We start from the raw sequence: 22,091 nt of genomic DNA on the forward strand, positions 1-22,091 counted from the left end.
CTTGTATGCATGCATAAAAGCATAACCAATGGAAGGACATAAGACACTGGGGGGTAGGGGAGGCCGGGGGATTGTCAAGGGCGGGGAAAAAAGGAGACATATGTAATACTCTCTGTAATACTTTAAGCAATAAAATAATAAAAAAATAAATTAATTAAAGAAGGCTGAGATACAATCTATTGTTTTCAATAAAGAAAAAAACATGCTAAGCTATTATTAATAATATTTGAAATAATATGCTTTGTGGACCTCTGGTTTAGGCCAGTGCTTCTCACACTATTAAAATAAAAGAACAGTTGTGGACTTAAAACTTTTGTAAAACCAGTAGATATGTCACAGCGATGCCAAATTGCTTTACTTTCTTAAAATATTTTTTTTTATTGATTTCAGAGATGAAGGGAGAGGGAGAGAGATAGAAACATCACTGATGAGAGAGAATCATTGATTGGCTGCCCCCTGCACGCCCCCTATTGGGGACAGAGCCTGGCACCAGGGCATGTGCCCTGACTGGGAATCGAATCGGGACCTCCTGGTTCACAGGTTGATGCTCAAACACTGAGTCACACTGGCCAGATGCCAAATCATTTAAAAAATTTCTAATTATATATTGTGACTGTCTCATACTTATCCCACTGTGGGCCAGCAACAGTGTTTAAGTCAACACTTGCCCATGGACCCTTCCTTCCCAACTCTGTATTAGCTCGTTTCATCTTGGCTGGCATCTGTCCTGCCTCTAACATCTAATGACAGCCTGGCCAGAAGGATGTGGCCCTCGGTAGAGTACCAGGTTTTGGTTTTGAGACCATGTGGTCACCAGCCATCATCAATAGCAGCAGCTCACCTGTTGGCTGCCCCATGCCTGAAGGGAAATGATGGCAATGAACAGATTGGGAATCTGTGTCCATAAAGTGACAATAATGTCATAGCATGAACTGCAATGTCATCTTGAACCTGCCATTTTCCTGTTCCCATCACAACCAGTAAGAACTGAACCCTTATCCAAAAAGACACTTTTCTTTAGGAGGCCAGAAGGCAACGCAGTTTCCAAGACTGATATTGAATAGAAAAATCACTCCCACCTTAATCTGCCACTCCACCAAGTCAGTTCCTGTGATCATCTCAGTAACAGGATGTTCCACTTGCAGCCTTGTATTCATCTCCATGAAGTAGAAATCGTGCTTTGAGTCCATAATAAACTCCACAGTTCCTAAAAGTAAAATACAATGATCACATTTCAATAGTATGTAATTAGTAGCCAAGTAAAATATTCCTTGGTGTAACAGTTTTACCATTGCGTTCATTCAATGGTACTTTGGATTTCATGAAAAAAAATATCTCACATGTTGTAGCAGCAAATGACTCTCAGTCAAAATAGGGAGCCACATGAAATTTTGCAACAGAAAAATATATTTGGGGTTTTGAGCAAATAGTAAGCCCAAGATACGAAGCAGTGTCAGCTCTCACGCAGTGAGAACATGACTGCCATGATCCTGGGTCAGTTCATGTACTTGGGCAAAGTTCACCCAGATCCTGGGAACTGCACCCTGTGACATCCCACCTCACTCTAACCCTCTGCAGAAAAATACAATCTTTTCTCCTTAGTTTTGGGCTCTTGGAAATTTCCTTTAAAAGTCCTTTTGCTGGTGACGCATTGAAAGATTGCTTAGCAACTAAATCTTATGTTAATAATGTATTACCTATTGGCATTTTATTAGGCACTACAAAACATCTCCAGCTTTATCTATATATATAAAAGGCTAATATGGAAAGTGTCCCCTCAGGAGTTCAATCGGGAGACCAGGTGTTCGATCACTCACTATGACATACGCTGACCACCAGGGGGCGGTGCAGAACAAAGGAAGGCCCCAGCCAGCAGCCAGCAGCCAGGGAAGGAAGCCCCTGGCTGGCAGCTGGAAGGCTCCAATCGGCCCTGATCGATGGCCAGGCCTAAGGACCCTACTCGTGCACAAATTTTGTGCACCGGGCCTCCAGTTAAAGTATAAAAACTCATCCACTTTGCCTGGCTGGTGTGCCTCAGTGGTTGAGTGCTGACCCAGGAACCAAGAGGTCATGGTTTGATTCCTAGTCAAGGCACATGCCCAGGTTGCGGGCTCAATCCCCAGTTGGGGGTGTGCAGGAGGCAGCCAATTGATGATTCTCTCTCATCAGTGATGTTTCTATCTCTCTCTCCCTCTCCCTTCCTTTCTGAAATCAATAAAAATATATTTTTTAAATGTCTTAAAAAGAATGAGCCCTAATATGAACTACGTTCTCTGAGTGATAAAAATGTGTCAGTGTAAGTTTACTGATCAGAACAAATGTACCACTCTGATGGGGAATGTTGATGGCGGGGAGGCTGTGTGCATGTGGGGACAGGGAGTATATGGGAAAATCTCTGTACTTTCTGCTCAATTTTGCTGTGAAACTAAAACTGCTGTAAAAAATAAACTTTATTAATTTAAAAAATCAATTTTGTAATTTTAATTTCAAATAAGACAGAAAATATCAAATAGCATTACACATATTAGGATATGCATTATTTAGTAAAATCCTTTTTTAAACATATATGAATATAAGTATACATACACACACACACACATATGGTCTCAATATAAAATATGAGTGTGTGTGTTTTGTTTTTTTTTCCTTGTGGATCTGGTCAAAAAGGTTTGAAAGCCACTGATATAAAAGCGATATGTTTCTTTTGCCTCTAAAGCATACATAAATTATTGCTTCTCCTTCTCTTTTAGAAACAAATCTTAGCATACCTGCTCCGACATAATTTACAGCTTTAGCAGCTCGGACTGCAGCTTCCCCAAGCCTTTTTCTTACTTCAGGTTTAATACCAGGCTATGAACAAATATTTAAATAATTTCCATTAGTACTTTGTCCCACTAGAAATTTCCACTAAGATCCAATATTACATCTTCATGTAGCAAATATTACATTCAAGAGATAATAATAAAGATAAAAAGCTGTCACAATACCAAAGTTTAATGGTTCTGCTAGTAATTTCTATGAATTGCACATATTCCTCAGCATAATGATATATCCGTGTCCCTTGTTCCTACATAACTTTTATAACTATATGTCTACTTAAAATTAAATGTGTCAATATAGAAACTTTGAACAGTCTCTATTTTAAGATGATAAAGCAATCTGTATCAAGTGTGCAATAATTATCTTGGAATATGGTAAACCTTGAGATTCCAAGTTAAAAATGGTTCAGAAAAAGAAATGTATGTCAATAAATAGACAAAGCTTTTAAAATTTTAAAAACTGAGCTCTACAAATATATATTTAAGCAGTCACTGTTCAAAATAAGGCTTTACTGAAATTATTGTTGTTGACATTTACTTCAAAAGGTATAATATACTCTACAACAGAAATCAAAATTTTAATATGCGAATAACAAACTGATTACCAGAAATCTCAGATCCCTGACCTGATGAAACTACATACTGATAAAAACATGCATGGTAGTCTCCCCTTATCCATGGGGACATGTGCAAGATCTCCAGGGGAGCCCTGGCCGGGTGGCTCAGTTGGTTGGAGCGTCGTCTTGTACACTGAAAGGTGGCAGGTTTGATTCCTGGTCTAGGCACATACCTGGGTTGTGGGTTTGATCCCCAGTTGGGGCACCTGCAGGAGGCAACCAATTGATGTTTCTCTTCCTCTCTAAATCAATAAAGTACTTTAAAAATATATATATATATATATATCTTCATTGGATCCCTGAAACCACAGAGAGTACCAAACCCTATGTATGTTTTTCGTATACATACAGACCTTTTAACTTAAAGGAAGCAATTACAGCTTCTCTTTGACATATCTAAATTGTCAGCATCATTACTCTTGCACTTTGGAGCTATTATTAAGTAAAATAAGGGTTACTTGAACACAAGCATGTAATGTGATAGTCGATCTGATAGCTAAGACAAATACCAAGTGGCTAACAGGCGGGTTAGCCTATACAACGTGGATACACTGGACAAAGGGGTGATTCACATCCCGGGTGGGATGGCATAAGATTTCATCACACTACTCAGAATGGTGTGCAATTTAAAACTGATAAATTTTCAGGAATTTTATTATAGTTTTGGAATTTCTGACAATATTTTCAAACCACCATTGACCATGGGTAACTGAAGCTCTAGATAAGGGGGGACTACTGTATATAACCTTGAACAAGAAAAGAAGCCTGCAGCAGTAGCAGGCTGTAAAGAAATATAAATCCAAAAATAAGTAAAACCACGCCCCGATGGTGTGGCTCAGTGGTTGAGCATCGACCCATGAACCAAGAGGTCACTGGTTTGATTCCTGGTCAGGGTACATGCCTGGGTTGCAGGCTCCATCCCAGGGGTGGGGTGGGGGGGAAGGGTGGAGAGAGGGGGCCTTATCCTTATACTACTACTTAGAAGCAGCTGTCCAGCAGGACTTTGGGGGAGACACTAGCTTCACAGATTTCTGATATGAAAATCAGAGTGACTAGTGTTTCCATTACAGAGAAGATTACAATTTTCTTTACAAGGTCCTTACCCCTGGGGCTTCCTCAATGATCTTCTGATGCCTCCTCTGGACACTACAGTCTCTCTCAAACAAGTACACAGCATTGCCATGGTGATCACCAAACACCTGGACTTCTACATGCCTATTTAAAAGCAAACACTCATGTTAACATACTTTCCTAAGGATAAAAAGTATCACATTCCACAAGCCAGACTATTGTCCAAGGTGACCAGGATTCCTCTATTTTTATTTTACACATGATAGGATATTTTTACCTCAAAACAGAGAATATAAATTTAGAAACAGAACTACAGTAAACCTTATAAACACCCAATGAAAAACTTTCCATTTACTGGATGAACATTAAAGAAAAAAAAATGAAATAACTGGGAAATAAGAAAAGACAGAAAACACAAGAGACTATTATAGGTTGTCCCAGAAAAATGTATATACACTTTAAGAGCTGATAGCTCAATTTTTAAAGTGAAATGTACTTAAATAAACACTGCCTTTATAATTATACAAAGTGTGTGTATACATTTTTGGGGGGACACCCTATATTTATGACCTCAGAGTGGGGCAAGGTACAAAAAGTGCAAACTGTTAAGGCAAATACTGGTAAAGCTGACTAATTAATAATTATAAGTTATACTCTTATTTCATATAGCCTCAAAAATCCAATGAAAACTTTTTTATGATCAGGATATTTTTTTAAAATCAACTCTTACAGTCTGATTTTTTAAACTATGACAGATTGAAAATTTAAATGTTAAGAAATAAATTAATATGGCTCATTAGTTTTTAAGACTATACTAACATTAAGTCATAAAAAAACAAAAAGGCACTTAAATGTTGAGTATAAAAATAGCAAAATTACGAGAAATCATATTAAGAGTAAACACACATAACACTTACGAAAACAAGGCTAACACAGACCATCTGGTGAATACAAGAAAGCATTCTTCTCAGTAGGCTTATTGTGATATGTTCACACTGTAGTTCACCTCACATATACACCACCATAACACAGAAACGAGTGATCAGCAAATGTTTTCCCCATTGACTAGTTAAAACAAAAACTGTCAAACCTAGAAGAAAACTTTTAAAAAAACCCCCAGGAAGTCAGAGAAGTGGGGAGGAGGGCATGGAGAGATTAACCAAAAAACTTATATGCATATATGTATGCTCAGGGACACAAACAATAGAGCTGTGAAGGCCCGGGGGTGGGGGAGGTGAAGAGGGGCAATAGGGGGAAAAGGGAGGGACATCTGCAATACTGTCAACAATAAGGAAAAATAACAAAACAAATAAACCAGGAAGTCAGTTCTGGCCATGTGGCTCAGTTGGCTGGATTAATTCCCAGTGAGGGCACATCCCCAGGTTACAGGCTCGGTCCCCGTAAGGAGTGTGCAGGAGGCACCCAATTGATGCTTCACTCGAACATCCATGTTTCTCTCCCTCTTCCTTTCTCATTCTCTCTAAAAAAAAAAAAAAAAAAAAAAAAACTTAAAAAAAAAGCACACAAAAAACAAGAAGTCTCGTAAATGTCCTGTTTAGCAGTGGCTCAGAGCTGTTCCTTTCTGTTCATTCCATAAAATACTTCATTAAACCACTTGGGAAAATTAATTTTCTTGATTTATCAGTTCCACTGGATGGGCCATTCGGAAATCTTCCTATCTGTCCAACACAATAGAAGTTGATTTCTTCCTTTTGGATTTGCCTTCTTGACCTTTCCTCCTCTTTTTATTTATCATTAAGCTAACATCGCCAAATACACTCTTCTTATTATTTCGAACAAATTGTTAACTGTGAGGTCCTTGTCTAATATTCCTCCTTTATTAGATCTGAGTTTCTAATCTGTACCATTTTCCTTTTCTTTGAAGAACTTCTGTTATTGTTACTTGCAAGGCAAGTCTACTGGTGACAAATTCCCTCAAATTTTGTCTGAGGACATGTTTATTCCTCCTGCATGTCTGAGGGTAATTTCATTGCATATAGAATTCTAGGTTTGTGTTTTTTCCCAACATTTTATATAGATTCCACTCCACTTGATTCTTGCTTGCATGGTTTCTGTGAGATGTCTGATGTGCTACAGGAAGTTTCGCCCCTCTGGTTTTTTCCAAGATGTCCTATTTGTCTTTGTTTTCTTATGTTTGAATATAATTTTAAAATTTCTTTGACAGTTATCCTCTTTGATGTCCTCTGAGCTTCCTGGTTCTGTAGTGTGGTGCCTGTCATTAATTTTGGGAACATTTTGGCCATTATTACTTTGAAATAGTTCTCCTACTCCTTTTTCTTCTTGTATTCAAATAAGCACATGTTACACCTTTAAAAGTTGTTCTGCAGTTCTTAGATAGTTCAGTTATGTTGTATTTGTTTGTTTTCATTCTCACTTCTCTTTGTATTTGTTTGGGAAGTTGACATACGTTCAAGGTCACTGATTCTTTCTCCAGCTGTGTCTAGTTTACTGATTAGTCCATCAAATGCATTCTTCCTTTGTTATGATGTTCTTTATTTCTAGCATTTTCATTTGATTTTTTTCTTAAATTTCTATCTCTTTGTTTACATTACCCTCTGTTCTTGCATGTTTTTTTTTACTTGCTCCATTAGAGCACTTAACATATTAACCACATACTTTAAATTCCATAGATGATCCCCAAATCTGTCACATCTCAATCTAGTTCTGATACTTGCATTGTACTTCAAATTGTTTTTTTTGTGTGTGTGTTTTTTTTTACCTTTAAGGCTTGGAATTTTTTTTTTTTAAAAAAATCCAGATGTGATGGCCCTGGCTGGTGTGGCTCAATTGGTGGAAGCATCGTACAATACACACCAAAAGGTGGTGTGTTTGATTCCCGGTCAGGACACATATCCAGGGTGTAGTTCCATTCCTAGTCAAGATTCGTGCGGGAGGCAACCAATCAGTGTTTCTCTCTCACATGGATGTTTCTCTCTCCCCTCCTCTCTTTAAAATCAATTAAAATAAATAGACAAAAAAGGAAAGGAAGGAAGGGAAGGAGGAAGGGAGGGAGGGAGGGAGGAAGGGAGGGAGGAAGGGAGGAAACCAGATGTGATGTATCCCATACCAGGAACTGAGGTACAGGCCTTTAGTGTTTAAGGTTAATCAGTTTGGAGGCATGTTGTGTTTAATGTTTGCAGCAGCTGTCGGTACCAGAGGCTTCACTTTCCTCCAATGTCCTTGATTTACTTTTCTTTCTCCTGTTGTCTTGGGGCTTCAACAAGAACTGCTTTCTGGACAGAGTCTGCGTCCTGCACTTCTTTCAGTTGGAACCCCCTGTGATTACACGGAGCCCTGGTGACATGGCAGGGTGTAGGGCAGGAAAAACACTCTATGATCTTATGATTCAATCTCAGTGTTTCAGTTGGCCTGACCCTGTGCCTCAGCAGTGTTTCCTCACAGTTTTCACCCTTAGGTACAGCGGGCAGGTTAGAGGTTAGACTTGGCCGGCTGCCCTTCCCCCAGGACAGAAACGGATCTGGCAGTTTCCCTGGGAGTGTTGGCCTTGGTTTCTGAGAATAAACTGCTCTGGGCCTATTTCAGAAGGTTACTTTTCTACCCCCCCCCCCCTGCTTAGATTTTCACTGTGAGAACTTGGTGGGATTCCTGACAATAAAACGAATGAAGAGTTGGGAGGCCCCCCTAACACTGGGGCTTAAGGATTTTCTCACTATCAAGCTCGTCCACAATCAACCTCCGGCAATTTGTCAAAATTCCCATTTCAGTGTCCCTGTAAGTTCACGGCTCCAGCGGCTTCTGCTGCCGGCAGGCGGATCCTGACTGTGCTTCGCGGTGCTCACATGCCTGCCCAGACTTCGGGGTGGCTTCCCTGTGCCCTCAGTTCTCTTCTGGCTCTAAGTCACTGACTTTCATTCTGTCCAGCTTTCTACTTGCTCTTCAAATGTAACAGCTTCCAAGCTCTTTCCATGCTGAAGCTGAACAACCTGATTTTCAAATTACAATGATAAAAGTCTACCTTCTCCGGACCCTCCCTTATCTTTCAGCTGCTCCAGAGAGGACGGCACTGTAGCAGGGGCTCCAGGTTCAGGAAGGAACGTGCTGGGGCCACACCAAGAGCAGAACACAACACAGTTTTTATTCTGAGGTCTCAAAACTTGGACACAGTTTTCCTTCAGCTACGTGCAAAGGAAGACCACTGAGGATCTGTGTTTTCCGTTTTGATTCTGTAATCACTAAGTCACTTGTGTCCTTTTCCTTTTTTTTTTTTTTATTGATTTCAGAGAGGAAGAGAGAGATAGAAACATAAATGATGAGAGAGAATCATCGACTGGCTGCCTCCTGCAGGCCCCCTACTGGGGATTGAGCCTGCAACTTGGGCATGTGCCCTTGACCAGAATTGAACCTGGGTCCCTTCAGTCCGCAGGCCGGCGCTCTATCCACTGAGCAAAACCGGCTAAGGCTGTCCTTTTCCTTTTGCTGACTCATCTTTTCTGCTGCTTGACCTAACGTAGAGGATATGGAGCACCATCTCAGAACCAATCCTAGCCGCTCCAGCCAGCCACTGGGGGTCTGGCTAGAATCAGTGATGGCGAACCTATGACACGCCTGTCAGAGGTGACAAGCGAACTCATTTTTTTGGTTGATTTTTCTGTGTTAAATGGCATTTAAATATATAAAATAAATATCAGAAATATAAGTCTTTGTTTTACTATGGTTGCAAATATCAACAAATATCTATATGTGACACAGCACCAGAGTTAAGTTAGGGTTTTTCAAAATGCTGACACGCCCAGCTCAAAAGGTTTGCCATCACTGGCTAGATTCAGTGGGGCCTTGACTTACGAGTTTAATTCGTTCCGTGACAGAGCTCGTTAAGGAGCTCGTTAACTCAAATTACTCTGTCAACTCAAAGCAAAAAATCGGCCAAGAGACGGCTCCTATCTCGGAAAAACTCGTTAGTCGGGACACTCGTAAGTCAAGGTCCCACTGTACTGGTAGGTGGACACAGCTGGATTCTATTAGAAATGCCTTGATGTTTTCTAAAAGTTCTAAAGTTGTTATTTTCCTAGTGACATTTTAAATTCACATAGATTATTTATTGACTATAAAGTGAGGACGGAATCCGGGTTCTCTTATTACCCTCCAAATAGTACACTTTGAAGACCATTTTCTGTCCCAGCCTTTCAGATAAACAGAGTAACTGATCAGATCTAGAAAACATCTTGTATGTACTTTTCTCAGTTGCCAGCACCATCTTGACAATTTTCTCACACTCCATTAATTCAACAGGTAGCTATTTAGCAGGATATGACATACTACATTCAGTACAATTATCATGATATTAAAATATTATTACTAGAAAATACGGCACAGAAATATATAGAAATATTAATATACTTAGAGAACGAGATTATGAGTGACTTTGTTTTCCAACTCCTGTATTTTCCAAAAATTTGTAATGTATTCACATTACTTCTATATTTAAAGAAATATTATTGATGCCTATCATGAAGAAAGTAGTATGCCGGGTAGTAATATATAGGGGAAAATGAAAAAGAAATATACTAGCAGGTCCTTGATTCCCAGGAGTTTCCCAGCTATTGGAGGAATAAATTACAATGTGAGGTAATATGTAGCTAACATTTCACAAGGAAAGAATTCACAGCTTCAAAAAATGTCAGAGCATGGAGTTACAGTCACTGAAATAGCTGGCAGCTAGCTGATGTGTCCACAGCAATCTAACTCCAGAGTATGCCCCTTGGAGAGTCGGCCTGTTCTTCTGGAAAGATGCTGTGGGAGGGAGCCCTGGTTTATCTTAGATTCTCCTCTGTCTTTTCCTGGCTTCCCACTAGCAGGCGGCATTATGTTATGCACTCCTAATCAACTGGCCGATTTTAAAGTTGACTTTTTTTTTTTTTTTTAACAAACTCTAAATGAATTTAATTTACTTGGCATGTTCAGGGACAGTTCTAAGCTTGTATGGTCTGAAACAAAAACTATTTGGGGGCCCTCTTTAAAAAGAAGACACAGTTAGGTACTGGAACTTGGAAGAGGTTCATGCAAGGGAAGCTTCAGCTCATTATCTTCAAGGTAAATCCCTCTCTGGTCTTTATCAAGTCCCTGGACATACAGGATAACTATATCTACATCTATAGCTATATAAATTACCAAAAAGCCTATGAAACAGGAAGCTTTTATACTCAGTACCTTATTTTAAGCAATAGGCATAAAAAGAAAACTCCAGAAAATAAAAATTAGATATTTACACGGCATTTGTTATTGTGGTACCTGGAGTAGCAGTTTAGTGCAGTGGCTTAGAGTGTGAATTTTAGAGTCAGACTGCCTGGGTTGAAATCCAAGCTCCACTACATCTTAGCTGGGAGACCTCAGGCAAGTTATCTGATGTGACTATTCTGTTGCTCAGTATCCTCACCTGCAAAATGGGAATACTACCCATCTAAAGGGGTTCTTGCAAGAATTAGAATTTGGACAGCAAGATTAGTTAGTATATGTAAAATATTTAGGACCCAGCATATGGTGAGTGCAATAAAAGTGTGAGCTGTTAGTATTATTTGTTAACACATTCACTTACAATTATAATTCAATTGGGTAACTATTTCCATATTCTGAACATCTCAACTGATGCTTACAGAGTTCTGTAAAATATAGCTTAATTTCATTTTTGTTTTTGTTTTTAGAAAGGTGACATGGGCACATAGGAACCTAAAGATAGATGAGGTGTGATTGTGCTAGTGTGCTCTTGAAACACATTGGTTAATCCTCACCCAAGGATATTTTTCCCCCATTGATTTTTAAAGAGAGTGGAAGGGAGGGAGGGGGGGAGAGAGAAACATTGATGTGATAGAGACATCAATCGATTGCCTCCTGCACACACCCTGACCGGGCCAGGATCTGGCCTGCAACCTAGGTACATGCCCTTGACCGGGAATTGAACCCGGACCATTGGGTCTACAGGCCGACACTCTAACCACTGAGCAAAACCAGCCATGACAATATAGCATAATTTCTTACAGGAATTTTTTTATTTTAAAAAGACCTTAAGTTATATCAAAAAGTAATGGATTGAATGAATTAATGACATCTCAATATTATGGAACCAATATTAAGGTCAACAAAAAGAATGAGATCTATATTTACTGACATGGAAAGATCTCTGATATAATATTAACATGCAATATTATATAAGATTTGATTCACTGTTCTGTATGTATGTTGTATTCTGTTTGTATATGTATAAATGTATCTATTCACATAGAAAATGCCTGGAAGTATGCATACCATAACATTATAGTGGGTACATCAGGGGTGGGATTGGGGAATGTATGTACTTATGTCCTACTAGAACTTTGTATTTTATATAATGTGTGTGCATTTTTTATAATTTAAAAAATCTGAGTCAGAAAAAAAAAGCTAACCCCACCTTGGAGTGTCCACAAACTTCTCAATCAGCATAGCGTCATCATTGAAAGACTTCTTCGCTTCCCTCCGGGCTGATTCCAACTGTTCTTGAAATTCTTTTTCCGATCTAGCGATCCTCATACCCTAAGGTGAAAGGTAGATTTGACGACAACATAAATAAAACAAAGGAGAGTAGCCGGAAATGGAAAACATGAGCACGCACAGTCTTACTTTTCCTCCTCCACCACGGACGGCTTTGATCATGACGGGGTAGCCGATCCTCCCAGCATGCTCTCTCAGGCACTGGTCTGTCTGGTCCTCACCGTGATAACCTTCCACAACAGGCACTCCAGCAGCAGCCATTATGGATTTGGATGTACTTTACAATAAAAAAGCCCAAGATACCCAAATTCTATGAAATTTCATACAAGAGAAACAAATACAGACCAGTCTACAAAATATAATGGAACTTTTTATTTTATGTTTAATTTTTTCTTTTTTATTGAATTTATTGGGGTGATATCAGTTAATAAAATTTTATAGGTTTCAGGTGTATAATTCTATAATATATCATCTGTATTATAATGGAACTTTTCAAAGAAAACATCCCATAGATAAAGAAAAAACTATAGTCTGAGATAACAAATATTAATGCAAATATGAAAATATCTGTTGATTTCCCTCAATCCAATTTTTCATGTGGTAACTCATCCTACCTTGTTTTTATCCCCCCGAAAGAATTAGCATGTTGATTAGAAATACTAACTAGCTGAGTATTTTTCTGAAGTGGCAGATAAACAACTTATGCCTATGACAACAAAAGTGTATTATTAGCATGTCTATTATAGGTAAAATAAATCATTTCAATTGACCTTATTTAAAAAATATACACTCATACCTCTTTATACCCATGTCCCTAATTGCAGATGAGAGAGGACCTATAAAAATAATTCCTTCTTGCTTACATAGTTCGGCAAATTCCATGTTTTCTGAAAGAAAACCGTACCCAGGATGGATAGCCTAGAAGCGAGAAAAGAAAAGACAAATTTACTAGCACTCCACTGGCAAAGTGGGATGCAGGCGGCATCGCTTTCCTGTGGGGAGGCCTCCCTGTGCTGGTGATGCCTACACTACGCTATCAAAGCCTGTTTCCAAGCAGACATCTGCAACACTCACACTGAAGTTCTGAAGCCTTACCTGAACCAGAAGAACCTGTATTTCTTTTTATTGTGGTAATAGATACATGAGATAAACCTCTATTTTAACCACGTTGACGTGCACAATTCAGTGGCATTAAGCACATGCACCAGGCTGGGCAACCATTACCACCAACCATCTCCAGAACGCCGTCATCACCCCACACAGAAACTCTGTGCCATTAAACACTAACCCCCCACTGCCTGGTAACGTTCCGTCTCACAAATTTCACTTTCCCTCTCTATGAACTTGTTTATTGTAGGAACCTGATATAAGTGGAATTGTACAAACTTACCCTTTTGTGTCTGGGTTATTTCACAGAGCAGAATGTTTCCCAGGTTCATCCATGTAGTAGCATGAATCAGAATTTCATTCCTTTTTTAAGGCTGAATAATAGTCCCTGTGTGTATATATTCGACACTTTGTTTACCACTCACCTGTTGATGGATGAGGATTGTTTCCACCTTCTGGCTATTATGGATAAAGCTGCTATACACATTGATGTGCCCGTATCTCTTTGAGTCCCTGCTTTAAGTTCTTATAAGTATAAATCTACAAGTGGAATGGATGGATCAGAGGAATCTGTATTTTATTTTATAATAATACTGCTTTTAGGGTAGAATGTCAAGGAGGATAAATAGGAGTAAAGGTAATGGGGATTTCTTGACTCTGCCTTCATATAGAGCTGGCTTAGAACTGAAACTGTGGAACCCACAAGCTGAGAAGAACACACTACCACAATCACACCCCATCTATCTTCAGGTTGCTATGTGCCCATGTCACCTCTCTAAAAAGATAACTAAGAAGCAAACAAAAAGTCATATGCTAAATAAAGCCTGTATATACTTTAGTGAAAGAGGACTATCTCAGACTTTTGCCTAGTTACTTGCAAGTTCCTCAGAGTTTTAACAAATTTATGTATCTGGCTTTCTCGCTCACCAAAGGGGACAATCGGTGACCCAAGAACAGTGTGTTTTCTTAGGGCAAACATGCCAACAGCAAAGAGGGAAGACACAGGGAAGCAAACAGTTGCAGCTCAGATTGTTTAGTGAGGGATGAAGCAACTCGGTCTCCCACTTCAGTAGCCCTCAGGACATTTGCTCTTCTAAAATAATAATTATAACCAACTGAATATTAAAAGAAAGCTCTGCCAACCCTATTTCAAAATAGTTGCGCTTAAAGGACATTTCAACATTAAAGCAGTTAGCTTCCAATGTCTGGGAAACTCATGTGAATAGAAAAACCCCTATCTTACTGATGGCAAACAACAAAATGCTAAATACTGAATAAAATGCAACACGTCACATTTTTATGCCAGTTTGGAATTTTGTTTCTTTCAAACCAATGCTCAATTTCAGACATTTCCTATGAAATGGTCAAATGTTACTTATGCTAGGCACACTGAAAAAGATCTACACTCCGTCCTCCCTGGTTTATAAACAGCTTTTTTTTTAAGGTATGATTTACATATATAACATTCACCCATTTATAGTTTCATGAATGTAGTAAATTTATACAATTGTGCAACTATTACTACAATCCAGTTTTAGAACACTTCTTTCACTCAAAAAAGTTCCTGTGTGCCCATGTGCATACCTAATTAATTCTTACTTCTAGAACCAAGCAGCTTACTGACCTGCTGTCTCTATAGTTTCACTTTTTTTAAAAAGAAATTTCCTAGATATGTAATCATACAGTACATAGTCTTATGTGTCTGACTTCTTTAACTTGGCGTAATTTGGGGGGGAGGGAAACATTTTAAATATATTTTTTTATTGATTTCAGAGAGGAAAAGAGAGGAAGAGAGAGAAACATCAATGATGAGAGAGAATCATTGATCGGCTGCCTCCTGCACACCCCCTATTGGGGATCAAGCCCGCAACCCGGGCATGTGCCCTTGACTGGAATCGAACCCAGGACCCTTCAGTCCGCAGGCCGACACTCTAGCCACTGAGTCAAACTGGCCATGGCACTTAGCGTAATTTTTTGAGGTTCATCCTTGTTAATTGTCTGCATCGGTAGTTTATTTCTTTTTATAGAATTGATTCCACTATGATATGCTACATTTAGTTCATGATTTCATTTAGATTTTTTTTCCAGTTTGGGGCCATTATGAATAATGCTGTTATGAACATTCATACAAGCCTATTTTTCGTTTCTCTTGGATAAATGCTCAGGAGGGCAACTGTTGGGCCAAAATATGGTAAGTATATGTTTAAATTTTTAAGTTTTCTAAAGAAGTTGTCCTATTTTGCATTTCTACCAGCAATAGCTGATGGTTCCAAGTTTCTCCAAATTCCTGCCAACACTTATTATCTGTCTTTTATATTTATAACATCCTAGTGAGTGTGAAATGGTATAGAACTGTGGTTTTCATGTCAATTTCCCTAATGACTAATGATATTGAGTATCTCTTATTGGGCTTATTGCCATTTGTGTATCTTCTTTGGTGATGTGTCTATTCAAATCTTTTGCCCATTTTCTTCAATTGGGTTGTTTGAACTGTAAAGTGTTCCTTAAAAATTCTGGATACCACTCTTTATCAAATATATGTTATGCACATATTTTCTCCCAGTCCATGGCTGATCTTCTAAGTTCTTAATGGTTTTGTTTGAAGAGCAAAAGTTTTAAATTTTGGTGAAGTTTATTTTATCAATTTTTTCTTTTATGAATCTTGCTTATGTTATATTGAAGAAATTATTGCCTAACCCTCTCAAAGATTTTCTCTTATGTTTTATAGTTGTAGGTCTTCCATTTAGATATATGCTACATTTCAAGTTATTTTTGTTTTTTATGAAAAGTGTAAGGTAAGAGTGTAGGAACTAGACTTTAGGTTCATCTTTTTGCATATAGATAGCCACTTGTTCCAGCACCATTTGTTGAAAAAACCACCCTTTCCCTATTACATTACTTTACCTTTATTCAAAAATTAATTAACCATAAATGTGCAACTTTCTATTCTGTTCCACCAACCTGTATATTTATCCTTCTGTTAACACACTGTTGGTTACTGTAGTTTTATAATGAGTTTTGAAATAGAGGGTCTAAATCCTATACCAAACATGTCAAACTTGCAGCTGGCAGGCCGCATGCTTCGTTTAAATGCCCTACACATTTGTTAGTCTTTTCAAACTTGTTTTAACTATATACTAGGCCTTTAGCTATTTGAGGAACAGGCTTGTTAATTTCTATAAAATAGCCTGTTGGGATTTTGACATAGAGTGAATTGAATCTATCAGTCAATTTGGAAAGAATTGCCATCTTAACAATATTGAGTCTTCCAATGATTTATCTACCTACTTATTTAGGACTCATTTAATTTTGCTCAGCAATGTTTTAGTCTTCAATACACTGGTCTTGAACTACTTTTGCTAACTTTGTTACTATTTGATTTTGATGATAGCATTTATCACTGTAACTGTTTCCTTAATTTCATTTTCAAAGTATTGCTAGCTTCCCTTCTTTTGAACAGATATTAAATTGATAGAACTCTGATGAGCTAAATACTCTCCCTTCAAACTAAAAAGAAAAGCAGCTATCTACTTGTGAATATCGAGTTCAATCACACATTCTGGGAATGACCTCAAGAAGTTTAATTGCTCTTAAGAAGAATAGCTTACTATATCCAAACCACAGTATTCTTGGGCATTTGAATGGATTAAAAAAGAAAAACTAGCAATACTACTACCACCAGTGGGCAATTTCCCTACCCATCAGGCATACATTTAGCTGCCAATTCACCCTGGTGGTTCACAAAATTGCAAGCCTGTTTGGACTGTTCATTCCATATTAATGTTTTTAACAGGAAAGATAGAAACTGGGAATGGCTAAAAATAGAAAGTGTATTCTCTAAATAATAAGTAATTTTGTGAAAATTGGGCAACACGTTTACTTTTGTATTGTATATCTCTTCATCACCCTTACCTGTGCAGCAGAGATCTTGGCCACTTGAATGATTTTCTCCATAGATAGGTAGCTCTGCTGAGAGGGAGCAGGACCAATGAAATGCGCTTCATCTGCCTGTTTAACAAATGGCATATGTTTAGAAAACCACAGACCTAGTACTCTACATAGGACTGCTTCAGGGACATAGAAATAGAGGTAGAAATAAAAATAGAAACATAGAAATGCTGGCTCCCCAAGAATAATACAAAAGTACTAGCTCATATCTATGCTATTAAAAATAAGCCACTGTGGCCCAGACGGTGTGGCTCAGTGGTTGAGCATCGACCTATGAACCAGGAGGTCATGGTTCGATTCGTGGTCAGGGCACATGCCCAGGGCTCAATCCCCAGTCGGGGGTGTGCAGGAGGCAGCCGATCAGTGATTCTCTCTCATCATTGATGTTTCTATTTCTCTCTCCCTTTCCCTTCCTTTCTCTGAAATCAATAAAAATATATTAAAAAATAATTCATTTTGAAATCTTTTGCATTAGGAGAATGTCAAAACTTGATTTTTATGTATAATATATGTCACACACTAAAGTAAAATGAAAGTGGCAACAGGCATTCACAATATGAGACAGAACAGTGGCTAGAAAGCTGCATGGGCCTACTACGCAAAGCTGGAAGGCCAAGCGAAACTCATCACAGTGGACTTGTCAGTGCTTGGGAATTTGCTGTGGACATAACGAAGGATGACAGCTGAATTCACGCAGGCCTGGGTTCTGTCTAAGGGATAAAGCTAGTTATAATTGCTAACACTTACAAACCTTGGGGGAGGAAGGTCCCTGTAGTTATAATTTTCCAGTTAAGCCAAGTCTCTGAAACATTGCGTGACTTGTCTAAGACCCTTGGCCAGTAAGTAGTAGTTGCTAAAACTAGAATCTTGATCCTTTTCCTTGCACATCAGGGATGTGGATAGGAGCCCCTTAAAGTGTGGTCTGTGCATCAGCCACCTTCTGTGAACTGCTTTAACCAATCCTATTGACAGGACCTGGCCTGTAAATCAACTACATCACAGAGTATTCTGTTAAGTTCCACTGGTGACTTATTTGGAAAATGTCCCCAAAAGGAATTATTAGTGAGCAGCTGAACTTACCTACTGCACACTGTTAACACTAGCAAATACAAACTGTCAAGAACTAAAACACTGACACACTAACAAATATGATCAATTACAAAATCTGATTTCCAGTTTTTAGCAACATACCATATCCACATGCATGGAGTTCCTGTCAGCCTCACTGTAAACAGCCACGGACTGTATACCCATTTTTTTAGCTGTTCGCATCACCCTGCAGGCGATTTCTCCTCTGTTGGCAATGAGGACTTTGGTAATGTTGCATCCTAAAACACCATAAAAATCATACAAAAAATATTACTGTGGAGCAAGGAATAAAAAGGCAAAATAAATATTTTATGATATTAACAAGCTGATAAATATTTATGTTGGTAAAATCAGCAAAGCAGAGCCTAAAATAACCATTTTAACTAATATTAGACAGTGCATTTCTTGTCATTGTAATTCCGGATATCCTTAACACAAACTCTTAAATTACTCAGATTTTTCAACTTAAAATAAAATTAAAAGATGCTTGTTATGCCAAAGATCAAAATAGCTTAAAAAATCATAGTTAATAATAATCTTTTTAAAATTTTGTTTTTCAATTACAGTTGACATTCAACATTATTTTATACTAGAGACCTGGTGCATGAGATTCATGCACTGGGGGGCAGGGGGCGGGTCCCTCAGCCCGGCCTGTGCCCTCTCACAGTCTAGGACCCCTCGGGGAATGTCCGACTGCCGTCTTGTGGCTGGATGGCCTTCTGCTGCTGCACAGCCTGCTGCTTGAGCTTCAGCAGCTGCTGCATGTGCACAGGCTGGGCCACCATGGTCTGTCCTGCGAACACCATCGAGTGGGTGACTCAAGCGAAGAGGCAGGCTCACCCTGAGTTCCCTGAGTCACTGAGTTGTTCAGACTGACTGCCTTCTACAGAGAATGGCACCAGGATTGGGCCTAAGCTGTCAATCGGACATCCCTCTGGCAGTCCGGGACGCCTCAGGGGATGTAGCAGTGCGCCAAGTGGCAGGTGGCCAGGGAGGAGCCCGAATCGGGGCCAGGTGCCATGTCGCTTGCACACTCATCACAGCCCACTGCACCTGCTGCCACGGCTCGGTAGTGCTGCTGCAGAGTTGGGAGAGGCTCCCGACACTGTGGCAGCTGAGTTTGCCAGCCGTGAGCCCAGCTTCTGGCTGAGTGGCACTCCTCCTGTGGGAGCGCCCTGACCAACAGGGGGCAGCTCCTGCACTGAGCGTCTGCCCCCTGGTGGTCCGTGCGCATCATAGTGACCGGTCGTTCTGGTCATTCCGCCAAAACGGTCACTTAGCCTTTTATTATATAGATTAGTTTCAGGTGTACAGCATAATGGTTAGACAATTATATAATTTACAAAGTGAACCCCTGATAATTCAAGTAATCACCTGGCACCATACATAGTTAATTACATTATTATTGACTATGTTCCCTATGCTGCACTTTACATCCCCATGACTATTTTGTAACTACTAATTTATTCAGACCTCTCAATCCTTTTACCTTTTTCACCAAGCCCTCCAACCCCGGCCCCTACCTCCCACCATCTGGCAACCATAAGTTTGTTCAATGCATCTATGAGTCTGTTTCTATTTTATTTTTTCTTTAGATTCTTTACCTGACATTTGTCTTTCTCTGTTGGACTTATTTCATGTAGCATAATACCCTCTAGATCCATCCATGTTGTTGCAAATGGTAATATTTCATTCTTTTTTATGGCTCAGTAATACTCCATTGTATATATCTAATCACTTCTTCTTCACCCACTTGTCTACTCATGGATAGTTGGGTTGCTTCCATATCTTGGCTATTGTAAATAATGCTGCAATGAACATAGAGGTGCATATATCTTTTCAAATGAATATTTTGGGTTTCTTTGGATATATACCAGAAATGGAGTTGCTGGCTCATAACTTAGTTCTATTTTTCATTTTTTTAGGAACCTCCACAGTTTTCCATAGGGGCTGCACTGATTTGCATTCAAACATTGTACGAGGGCATTCCCTTTTCTCAACATCCTCCCCAACACTTGTTTGTGGATTTATTGATGACAGCCATTCTGACAGATGTAACATTCATTATTTTTAATTTACATTCTCTGATAATTTATGACATTGAGCATCTTTTCATATGTTCTAGTAAACACCTGTATGTCCTCTCTGAAGCAGTGTCTATTCAGGTCCTCTGCCCATTTTTTAATTGGATTGTTTTTCTGATGTTGAGTTGTATGAGTTCTTTATAAATTTTGGGTATTAATCCCTTAGCCAATATATCATTTGCAAATATCTCCTCTCATTCGGTGGGCTGTCTTTTCATATTATTGATAGTTTCCTTTGCTGTGCAAAAACTTTTTAGTTTGATATAGTCCCATTTGTTTATTTTTTCTTTTGTTTCCCTTGCCCAAGGAGATATATCAGAAAGAATATTGCTAAGAGAAATGTCAGAGTTTACTGCCAATGTTTTCTACTAGGAATTTTGTGGCTTGGGGTCTTACATTTAATTCTTTAATCCATTTTGAGTTTATTCTTGCATATGGTGTGAGAAGGTGGTCTAGTTTCATTTTTCTTCTGTTCAGTTTTCCCAACACTATTTATTGAATAGACTATTTTTACCCCCAGTGTATGTTCTCACCTCCTTTGTCATACATTAACTGACCATACAGGCAAGGGTTTTTCTGAGCTCTCTATTCTGTTCTATTGATTTACTGTCTGTTTTTATGACTGAACCATGCTATTTTGATGATCTAGCCTTACAGTATAGTTTGGTATCAAATAGTGTGATACCTCCAACTTTGTTCTTCTTTCTCAAGATTGCTGTGGCTATTTGAGGGTCCTCTGGGGTTCCTTATAAATATTTGGATTATTTGTTCTAGTTCTGTGAAATATACCATTGGTATTTTTGATAGAAATTGTGTTGAATCTATAGATTGCTTTGGGAAATATGGACATTTTAACAATGTTAATTCTTCCTATCCATGAGCAGGGTATATGCTTTCATTTATTTGTATCTTCTTTGATTTCTTATAATTTTTCAAGTAAAGGTCTTTTACCTCCTTGGTTGAATTTACTCCTAGGTATTTTTTTATGCAATTGTAAACAGAATTGTTTTCTTAATTTCTCTTTTTGATAGTTCATTTATTGATGTATAAAAATGCAACCAACTTCTGAATATTTATTTTATATCCTACTACTTTACTCAATCATTTATCAGTTCTAATCGTTTTTTGGTGGACTCTTGAGGGTTCTCTATATACAGTATTATGGCATCTGAAAATAATGGCAGTTTTATATCTTCCTTTCCAATTTGGATGCTTTTTACTTCTTCTTCTTGTCTGATTGCTGTGACTAGGACTTCCAGTACTATATTGAATAAGAGTGGTGAAAGCAGACATCTCTGTCTTGTTTCAGATTAAGGGAAACACTTTTAATTTTTGCCCATTGAGTATGATGTTAGCTGTGGGTTTGTCATAAATGGCCTTTATGTTGAGGCATGTTACCGCTATTTCCACTTTAGAGAATTATCATAAATGGGTGCTTAATTTTATAAAATGCTACTCTGCATCTGTTGATATCATCATATGATTTTTATCCTTCATTTTGTTTATGTGATGTATCATGTTAATTGATTTGCAGATACTGAATCAACCTTGCATCCCAGGAATAAATCCCACTTGATCATTGTATATGATCTTTTTTATGTATTGCTGAATTTGTTTTGCTAATATCTTGTTGAGGATTTCTGCATCTATGTTCATTAGGATTATTGGCCTATAGTTTTCTTTTTTGTAATGTCTTTGTCTAGTTTGGGAATCAGGATAATGCTGGCCTCATAAAATGAGCTTTGGAACCTTCCCTCTTCTTGAATTGTTTGGAATAATTTGAGAAAGATAGGTGTTAAGTCTTTTTAAATGTTTGATAAAATTCAACTGTGACTCCATCTGATCCAGGATTT

At 38.5% G+C, this 22,091-nt stretch overlaps 1 protein-coding gene across 1 annotated transcript in view; it reads right to left on the reverse strand.

Annotated features, from left to right (window-relative positions):
- Positions 1–22,091, reverse strand: part of MCCC1 (methylcrotonoyl-CoA carboxylase 1 (alpha)) — a 56,843-nt gene that overhangs the window by 23,742 nt on the left and 11,010 nt on the right. Inside the window, exons 3-10 of the mRNA XM_005859503.2 lie at positions 18,257–18,393; positions 17,030–17,125; positions 12,807–12,928; positions 12,140–12,287; positions 11,931–12,052; positions 4,540–4,651; positions 2,769–2,850; positions 1,080–1,207 (exon numbers count right to left, since the gene is read on the reverse strand). Coding sequence (XP_005859565.2) covers positions 1,080–1,207; positions 2,769–2,850; positions 4,540–4,651; positions 11,931–12,052; positions 12,140–12,287; positions 12,807–12,928; positions 17,030–17,125; positions 18,257–18,393 — 947 coding nt within the window. The remainder of the gene's footprint in view (positions 1–1,079; positions 1,208–2,768; positions 2,851–4,539; positions 4,652–11,930; positions 12,053–12,139; positions 12,288–12,806; positions 12,929–17,029; positions 17,126–18,256; positions 18,394–22,091) is intronic.

The sequence above is a fragment of the Myotis brandtii genome, unplaced genomic scaffold, assembly GCF_000412655.1.
Source record: "Myotis brandtii unplaced genomic scaffold, ASM41265v1 scaffold127, whole genome shotgun sequence".
In the NCBI taxonomy this organism is placed as follows: Eukaryota; Metazoa; Chordata; class Mammalia; order Chiroptera; family Vespertilionidae; genus Myotis; species Myotis brandtii.